We start from the raw sequence: 9,966 nt of genomic DNA, 5'->3' as shown, positions 1-9,966 counted from the left end.
CAGGTTGGCGGTTCAAAGTCACCAGGTGCTCCTCAGAAACCCTATTCTAGGCCACTGACGGAGTTGGAACCGACTTGACAACAGCACTTAACAAAGGAATGACAAGAACTGCCGACCTGGCAATGAGCAGCCCCCACGCTTAGCCCGCTGCACCACCAAGGCTGCTGCTGTTCGTAGAGATTCTGCGATGTCAGAGTTCACACTGACAGTTTGTAACTTGTTATTTCTCATATCCCCCCCTTCCACCGAGACTTTTTCCTGATGTAGAATTCTAGTATCGAGGAGACATTTCTCAGTCACCCATCTATTGCAGAATTAAGTGACTCCCACTGGGGACAATGAGAGAAGGGAAGAACAAGCGAGGGGGCCAGGAATAGAAAACGTAGTTAACGCCGAAGGTAGAACTGATTCAAGTTTGGGGAAGATAGAAGGAAGTCACGCAGGTGTAAATGCATCGGGGCCATGGAGTGGCATGCCTGTTTGCAGGGCAGAGGGAGGCCACACGCCACCCAGGCTGGCCTCCTGACCGCTGGGCTGAGGTGGTCAGGCAGGCAGAGCAAAGCCGACAGCCAACCCCCGCTCCTCTACCCACACTATCTAGGTTTGGTTAAGAGCGCCTCTTTCCACATCCAGGCTACTCTCTACCTTAGAGGGTCAGAGGCGGGCTCATCAAATGAGGAAGCACTGAGAATTTTCATGGGGCAGGAGACGGGGGATTTATAAGGCTGTGTATGCATTTCACTGAAATTCCACTTGAGGGATGGAATGGGACTCTGAAAAGTTTCTAGGGAGAGAATACGAAGAAACTATTCACTCTTATTCTCAAGAAGCAGAGCAGGTAGTTAATACTGTTTAGTGTGCAATTTCATTTCAGTTCGTGAAGGGCCATGGGTAAGGGCATTCCATGGGTCCCTTCAACTCTGAGTCCACCCGACTCTGTCTTCAGTCTTTGTTCGGCATCAGTCCGACCTGGTCAAGGACCGGAGGGTGCTCCAACAGTCCCAAGGGGAAGGCCTGTCGAGTCATAACTTGTCCTCTATCGGTGTGTTGGGAGGCCTGGTGTGGCACTGGACTGATAACCACAGGTTAGCAGTTCAACCCACCAGATGCTCTTGGGAAGCCTTATACAACAATCAGTATATCCAGAGTCCTGGGGTGGTGCTGTAGGATAAGCACTGGACACTGGACTGTGAACTCTAAGGTCGGTGGTTCAAACCCTCCAGCTGCTCCTGGGAAACCCTGTACAGGGTCGCTGTGAGTCACAACTGACTCAATGACACTTGACATTAACAACGATCGGTATATTCGGAATCCTGGTGTGGCGCTGAAGGCTACAGTACTCGACTGCTAATCGTTTAAGGTCATTGGTTCAGACCCAACAACTGCTCCTTGGAACTCCTGTAGACGGATGCTGTGAGTGGGAGCTGACTCGAGGGCACTCAACAACATCGGTATACTTGCAGCTGAGCATCTTGTCTAGAAGAATGGTGAAACCCCAAGCTTTAGGAGACAGTTTTAAGGAGAAAGACTTAAAATCGAGGTCCTGGTTTTTACTGTGAATTGAGAAAATAGCTAGTTACAAACTGTCACAGTGAACTCAGTCATTTCCGGGTCTCCAACAGCAGCGTTGGTGGTGCAGTGGGTAACCGCTGGGCTGCTGACCGCAGAAGAATGATGAAGCTGAAGCTATCGGCTTCCATCAAGAGGCAGCCTTGGGACCCCCGGGAACACCTCTACGGTCGATGGTCTACTGGTGAGTCACCAAAACCGGAGCTGTTTGAGAGCAAGCCAAAGAAACACTCAAAACCCGATCTGTCCAAAGAAGCGTTTTACTGTCTACAGAATTGTCTTCAGTCCCCATCATTTCACTCCGCACTTTAACGGGTCTGCTGGCGTTTCCATCGCACTCCTGGGGTCCAGCGCTCGCTTCCAAGGTGTCCTGAGTCGGCACTACTTACGCCAGCGCTGCAGCTCTTTGGGGAAACAGAGAGAGACGTGAGGCCCGGGAGGCCACTGCTGCCTTGCCTGGCTCGACCCATCAGGCCACTGTACTCTGCTTTGTAAACTTAGACTTATTGGAAAGGTACGGACGAGAAGCTCTGGGTCACTTTCCTGAGTTTTAATTTAGAGATGTGATTGGTAAGGTCAGGTCTAAAAGGACTCGATCCGTTCCACTCAGGTGAACCTTGGGGGGCAGGCAGGCCTTTTTTCTGAGGGAGCAGTGACTCAGGTCAGGGCTCCCCACCAGTGCAGAGGACCCGTATGTTCTCAACAACCACCATGTCGCCTGTGCCGCTGCCATCTGCCTTTCCTGGTCAGGAGGCACGGAATGAGCAAACCTATACAGAGAGCCAAATCTCGACTTCTCTGGAAGTTGTTCCCGGTTTGCGGGTGACGATGGCCTTTGGTGAGCACAGGAGCCCGATGGTGCAGAGGTGCAGCCCTTGGCGGTTTGAACAGACCAGCTGCCCCTCAGGAGAAAGATGAGGCAGCCCTTTCCCGCAAAGACGTGCAGTCACGGACACACTCGGGGGCAGTCGTGTCCTAGCCTAGCAAGTGGGTCGCTGAGTGGGAATGGACTGCCAGCAGTGGGTTGGGTTTTAGCGCTCTTTATACCAAAAGTTTCATATGAAAATGTTTGCGCTTTTTTGATATCCTGCGAAGGACATAAGGAGCTCTGGTGGTGTAGTGATTAAAGTGCTTGACTGCTAACCCACACCGTTAGCTGTTCAAATCCACTGACTGCTCCACAGAAAGGAGGCCACGGACAGCCTGTGGGGCCTGGAGCAATGCCATGTTGGGGAATTGACTTGAAGGTAATGGGGTGGGCTAAGGAGAACACAAGCTATTCGAGCTTAAAAGAGAAAGATAATGTGGGTATTTTCCCTGTGATAAGTCTGGGTGCAAGCTACAAAGTTAATACCAGTGGGGGTGAGTTAAAAAGTCACAGTGGATTACTCGGAGACAGACGGAGGAGAGCAGCTTTGGCTTGTCTGTCTCTTTTGGAGTAAAGAGAGCCGTTTGGTTTCTGAAAAGCAGTTCAGAGGCAGGGATTAAAGTCACCCAGGAGGGGACAAACCCTGACCTGCTACAGGGAGACAGCATTAAGGCTCACAGCCGTCACCATCAGCTCTCCACTACACCGAATGGCGCACAAGGCCTATTATGTCTCAGCCAAGTCTTATAAAATCCACTACAACACCAACCTCGAAACCAAAACACCCCAGGGCCCTATGCCGTGCCTCATTCGCAGAGGCAGGTCAGACACAGCACAAATGTCCTCTAACAAGCCACCCAGAAGCCTCCCTGGAGGTCCCTTCAGGGACGAGCCCCGTCATTTAGGGTGACTGCACTGAGGGGCTTACTGAGGTTCCGGAAGCTCCAGCTCCAGCAGAGGCCGAAGTACCCAGTGAAGAGCACCGAGATGCCACCAACGCCGTTCCTCACACTGCTGCTACACCGGCTCCACCCTGCCGAGAGAGAAACACAAGGCTGGCTTAGGCCTGGACAGTAATCCAAGACGCCACAGTTCAGACACGGAATTGATGGACAAAGTCTGAGAATCGAGCCCAAGCCACGACACAGTGGAGCCCTGGGCACCACGGGTTTGACCAGCACAGTCCACTTAACTCGTACAGCATTGGTTCCTTCTTGTGGCACCGTAGGATAAGCGTTTGGCTGCCAACCACATGGTGGGCAGTTCAAACCCACCAGCTACTCCTCAGAAACCCTTGGAACTGACTCACGGCACCTTAACAATGGTGGTGAGTTGAAGTGGTGTAGCTGCTTACGAAGCAGCAGCATCAGGAAGAAGTCACTGGAGAGACCCTCTCATGTGGAGACCACGAGCAGCACACGGGGCTGTAAGCGGACACTCGCCATGTTTGAGCTCACTGCCGTAGCAACGGGGAAGCGTCTGTTCTAAGTGGACTGCGCAGCTCCAATGCGTGTTGTTCAAGGGCCAACTGTACAGACGAAGGGGCTTCAGAAGAGCTTGTGGGAAAATTCCATGATGTTTCCATTCCATATTCCACAATCTTTCTGAAACCCCCATGGATATTTGAAAACAGATGAAAAGGTGCATCCAGAATCAGTTAGATACACTTGCTTTTTTGGGGGGTGGGGGGCTGGGTTAAAATGGTTACCATGTGTATTGGTTACCTTGAGATGTAGGGTTTTGGTGGCTTTGGAAGAAGGCATGTCAACATGGGCAAAGGAGAGATGGAGGTGGGAATTCAGGATGGAAAGCTGTCCCAGCTATGGGAGCTGCTATGACGTTATCCTTGGCACTTTCCTTTCTAGGATGTCAAACTCCGTAACACACACAGACAAGACTACAACTTGTTTCTCTGTTCTTTAGCCTCAGGGTCAAGAGTCATGGCTGAAGGAAGAGAACCGTCACCCCAGGCTTGGAACCAGCATGAGACACAAAAGTCAAGAGGTCCGGCCTCACCTTTCTGAAGAGCTCCCAAGAGCCTCATTAGAGAGAAGCCGGAGGTTGAAAGCCAGGTCGGGGGTTCCAAGATCCTTCTGTCAGTTGGACGTCTTTCCAACAAAGGGACTAGGGTTCCAAAGAGAAGTTGCTGTGATCGTTCATGTTATTGCATCCCCTCCCCCCACATTCGGTGTTAAAGGGTCCCAGGGCAAGCGAGGCCTCAGGAAAAAGGGGATTCATGCGGTGTACTCTGGACTGCTGAAAGTCAAAGCAATCTATTCTGGGTCACCCAAGGCCCTCTGAAGGCTGGGGGAGTCTCGGGATCAGGATCAATGCACACTTTGGGTGTGATGGATCTATCGAAGGCAGGAATATACTAGTCCGTGCATATGTTCCACGGGATGACCAGCTTATATCTGCTGAATATTTTAGTCAAAAACATGACTTTCTACTACTGTCGTGTTAACTGCTGCACTGACTATTCAATCACGGTACTGGCAAGGAATACTGAGTACAGCTCGGACCGCTGGAAGAATGAACAAATCTCGTTGGATTTGTTGGACCAATCAGAATGTCTGTATTAGTGAGGATGGGAAGACTCCATCTCGTGCACTTTGGACACGTTTTCTGGAGGGACCAGTCCCTGAGAAAGGCAGCATGCTTGGTAAAGGATCAGACATTCAATGAGATGGTCTGATGCCATGGCTGCAGAAACGTGCTCAGTCGGGCACTGTTGCCTTCGGTTGTTCATGGAGCTGTTGAGTTGAAGTCACCCTGACGACACCACACAACAACACTGCTACAAGTCACTACTACCTACAGTCAGTCTGACTATTATTTCTGGGTGTTGTCAAGACGAGTCCGACTCACAGCAAGCCCACGTGACAGCAGAGTTTTCTAGGCCGTCATCTTTACAGGAAGATGGCCAGGTCAGGTCGGTCTCCCTTGGGGCTGCTGGATGTGTCCACACTGTCAACCTTTCAGGTAGCACCACCACGGCTACGTTCATGTCTGCTAGCCCACCACTATAGTGTCTGGCCAAACACTTGGCAGTTATGTTTAATACGTGAAGAACTGAAACAGAGCCAGGAAGGTGAGCTGATGCTACTTTTATATGCTACTTATATTTCTCTGCATGTTTGACAATGGGCAGCCATTCTCTATGATGGCTGGGTCTCTGGTCTTACTTTGATTCCTCAGAATAAAGGATAAATTAAGCAAATACTTCTGACAGCTTTCAGCAGGTACGTAGGTGTGAAAACCACGGTCCAAATGATCATCATACTAAACAGCGGAAGAAGCATGCTGGTCTCTGGGGACTGACACATACTTCTCTTGCAAGAGGAGGACACTGAAGACCCTGACTGGGCTTAACTCACCTAGGAAAATGTCTGGGAGAGATGGGGAGAAACAAGCCCACGAAAATGGGCCCCAGACTAGGCCTCGCCCAGCAGAGTCCGGATCCGCGGGACTTCCTGTCTAGCCAGGGAAACCTGTTTATCTGCAGCTACCGGGTCAGTCAGACTGGTCAGTGTGAGTTGGGGTCTTCTATACAGTCCTCGTCCTACAGAGGCCACGCCAATACCCAGGTAAGCTGTGACTGCTCATTTCAATGCTGTCTCGTCTGCTGCCCACACACTGTGGGTTCTCACCTAGGTCCCTCACAGCCTTACTGGGTCCCAACCCTTGGGCAGCCTGTGTGCCCAGAACTGCTAACACACAGCCTCACCCCTGCCGTCTCATTTCCTTCACCAGCTGGTGCCAGCGCCCTCCCACTTCACCCCCAGCGGACTCAGTCAAGCCTCCAGTGACCCTCTACATAGCCCCCGGACCTCTGAAACACTCTACCCTCTGGGAGAGTCAGAATATCAGGTGTAGAACTTGACTTACCCCTTTCTTGACTACAGGTAACTCACATGCTGTTTTCCTAAAACACTCCTCTGGCTAAGGGACCCCTCCTGGCTTGTTACCTCCCTAGCCCCAGTGTTTTGAGCCCAGCACGTACGCCATCTCACTGCTGAAGACTTATTATGAGGAGTGTGTTTAAACAAAGAAACAAAAACCACAAACACACTGCCACAAACACACAAAAAACAAAAGCCCACACACCCACTGAGTGGTTTCCAGCTCCGAACCACCTCACAGGCCAGAGACTTGCTCCTCTGGGTTTCTAAGAGAGTCAGTTTCTCAGGAGCACATAACCCCATCTTCATCCCTGTAAGTGGCTGCTGGGTTTGAACCACTGACCTGGCTGTTGGCAATGTTCAAACACAGACGGTAATGTTTTCTTCTGTTGTAATGGGGCTGCTGAGCTGGAGTTGACCAGACGGCACCAAACAACACGGCTACAGGTCACTACCATCTACAGCCAACCTGTCTCCTGCTATCATCGGTGGCTGCTCCTGATACTCGGGGCTCCTTGAATGGGGGTGCAACAATTAGAAACACCCACACATGAGCAGGCGCATCCAACATGTGTGTCTTTACTGATGGCGTGTGTTCTACAACATGGGTTAACAAAAAAGGATTCAACCAGACCTCAGACACCAGCTCCGACACATTTTTCTGCTGCACACAGATTCGGAAGGTCTTTAGGTCTTCTGTCAAAATTAATCTGACAACACCAAAGAACACAACACTTCTCTGCGGAGACGTGCTAATGAATCACAGTACTGGTTACAGAATGTGAGCCACAAGGTCAGCGGTTCAAACCCACCAGCACCTCCATGGAACACCTGTACAGGGTCGCTATGGGTCGGAACCGACTTGATAGCACTTAACAACAACAAGGAAGCTTAGGGTTCAGGGAAAAAAAATCTACTTTTCTTCCTTACTCAATCGCATAGGACTAAATGCTACTTTAGCTACAACCACCTGGAAAACCTACAAAAAATCCAGTTTCCTGGCAAGGGAAATGAACAAACTGCATATAATTCTAAATTGAGATGGTCCAATAAGGGACAATGAACTTTCACAGGAGACCATGAGAAATTTCTTCGTTCCCCAGGGAACCTCATTCTGGCCCACTGATAACCTGTTCTGGTCACTAACAAGTGGTATCTAGGATGATCTGGGAGAGGTTGATTTTCCAGGAGACTGGTTTTCACGATCCGAGCTGCCGTGGCTGTCTTCCTCCCTCGGCAGCTGAAACCCTGCCCTGCTCCCCGTTCCTCGTTCCTCGGTGTTGATAGACCTGGTTTCCAGCACCATCAGGGCCAGTCTGCACTCGGAACAAAGCACTCGTTCTACTTCGGTGGATTGACGCTCTTCCTCAGTTTGTCTAGCTTAAGTTTCCATCCAATTTCTATTACTCATGCTTCTTCCCAACGTAGAAACTCAACTGCTACCAACCCTCCGCCCAGTCCAGCGCCCACCTCTTGGAAAGGGAGAGTAAGAAAGCTCCGCCAGCGGCTCTGCAGCAGAAAGTCCGAGATCAGTGCAGCACAGTGCACGCATGACCCCAGAGAAGAACAGCTGAGGGAGTGCAAACGCCAGCACTCAGAACCTTCTTGACCCAACAGGCCCCCGAGTAAGCAGGACGGGCAGACACACCCTGGAAAATGAGCTGGCTTACCTTGTGGGAGCCTTTCCCCCCTGGGACGGAGGAGCTGAGGCTTTTGGGCCATAGCATTCCAATACTGAGGTTTCCCTGGCAACAGCCTGAGTCCAAGATAACCAGGGTAGAGCTCTGGAAACCACTCCAGCCCCATGGCGCAGGGGTGGGCCCGGCTATCAGTAGCATCAACAGGACTGGTGACGGGAATCTGAGAAGTGTGGTGCCAGCTGGGATGGAGAGGTGGCTGGTATCCAGTGGGAAGCGCCTGGCCCTGATGGGCAGCTCTGGGCTCCAGAGAGGCTTGTCCCTCACGCCCCATGAGTGTCTGTAGAGCAGGGACCTGATGAAGACGGCAGCCTCCTGCTCGCTCTTCTTGAAGAAACCGTAGAGCCAGCGAGGTGAGACTTGGATGTCCCGACTCTGATACAGCCAGGGGCTCACTGAACACTGCCCCCCTTGGAGCAGCCAGGTTTCCACTCGGACCCTCATCTTGAGACGCGTTCTCTGCGGCAGAATCAGCAGCCCTGGGCTTCCTCTTGGGGTTACAGCTCCTAAGAGAGCACACCTGTGCTTCTTGCACAGACTGACTTTTCTCTGGGCTCCCTCTGTTCCCACGAGCCTCAAAGCCAAGAAGTCCTCGTTCCTTCAAGGCAAGCGTGACCGCCTTGCTCTCCTCAAGTCGGGTTTTACCTGATGGGCTGACTCCGAGGCCTGAAAGAAGTGACTCTGTGTTCTTCTCCTGAGTCTCGCGATATCTTACAGTGGTGGGAATTCCTGAGCACTCTGGGCTCTTTCTGGGTTTGGGCTCTTTCTCCTTTTGTGACAATGACGTTCTGACTGTTTTAACCCCATGGCTGGGGTTCACAGAACTAGGATAATCAAGAGGTACATCTAACGGTCTGACTAGCAGCTCCTGTCTTGGGAGATCAATTTTGTCCAATTTCAGATTCGTAGAAGGGGCGTGCACATGCCCAGGTAAGCCTGAAGAATGTTTTCCATCTTGATTTGGTGAAAAGGGTTCCACTGGAATGGGAAGGAGCAGTACAGATGTTTCTATTTCTGAAGGATTGCTTCTGCTGTCCCTTAATTTAGGCCAATCTCTGTCAAGTTCTCTTTGAAGAGAGATGTTCTCAGATGCATAAAACTGAGCCTTAGTCTCTCCCGGGAGCGTTTTCTTAGGTGTAGCAGTTTTTAACATCTGAAGGGAGAGTGGAAGTTGACTCTTGCTGTGTTTCTCTGTCTTTTCATTACTTACTGTGCCCATGCCTAGTAGTGCAAGGGGTTCCTTTCTTCCTTCTGGTTTGTTTGTTATCAACTTGGTATTTCTGTTCTCTCTCTCGCTATCTAAACTGGTCTCTTTAGCTTTGAGTAAGTGCTTGACCGGCCCCTTCCTTTTCTTGGCCAGAGAGAGGACAGCTGGCTTGGATGGACAGACGTTCTGATCAGCAGGTAAGGCTGTTCCATTCATCTTACAGAATGGCAAGTGGGATTTCAGTCGTTTAAATGACTTCTTACAGTGGGGACAAACTTCCAGCCGGGGTGGACTGTCACTCATCCTCATCCTAAAAAAAAGCAAATGTCAGATTAGGTAGATCACAGAATTTGTTGATTAAGATGCTAATAAAATGATCTATTATGTACCTTTTCTATTAATTCAGGACAAACTGAGTTGAAGGAAAATTTTAAAATAACAAAAGAAAGTGAGACAAACAAACAAACAAAAAAACCAAGACATGGTTTATGTACTGTATTTCACACTTCTTTAAAGGAGCTCTGGTAGCGTAGTGGTTATGAATCGGGCTGTGAACCACAAGGTCAGCAGTTTGAACCTATCAGCTGTTCCACGGGAGAAAGATGAGGCTTTCTGCTCCTGTAAAGATTTACAGCCTCGGAAACCCTACACAGGGTCAGTAGGAGTCAGAACCAACTCCACAGCACATAACAACAAAATTCTTCTAGAACTCAGTGATATAAG

At 50.4% G+C, this 9,966-nt stretch overlaps 1 protein-coding gene across 1 annotated transcript; it reads right to left on the bottom strand.

Moving 5' to 3' along the window:
- Nucleotides 1–1,950: 1,950 nt before the first annotated feature.
- LOC102817444 (chromosome unknown open reading frame, human C17orf80) lies at nucleotides 1,951–9,546 on the bottom strand. The gene is made up of 4 exons (XM_006872307.1): nucleotides 8,010–9,546; nucleotides 4,454–4,561; nucleotides 3,366–3,470; nucleotides 1,951–1,973 (listed from the first exon to the last, which is right to left on the bottom strand). The coding sequence occupies exons 1-4, from the start codon at nucleotides 9,544–9,546 to the stop codon at nucleotides 1,951–1,953; spliced, it is 1,773 nt and encodes a 590-aa protein (XP_006872369.1).
- Between the last annotated feature and the right edge of the window lie 420 nt (nucleotides 9,547–9,966).

This window comes from Chrysochloris asiatica, unplaced genomic scaffold, assembly GCF_000296735.1.
Source record: "Chrysochloris asiatica unplaced genomic scaffold, ChrAsi1.0 scaffold00192, whole genome shotgun sequence".
NCBI lineage: Eukaryota > Metazoa > Chordata > Mammalia > Afrosoricida > Chrysochloridae > Chrysochloris > Chrysochloris asiatica.
This window is presented reverse-complemented; position numbering and strand designations above follow the sequence as displayed.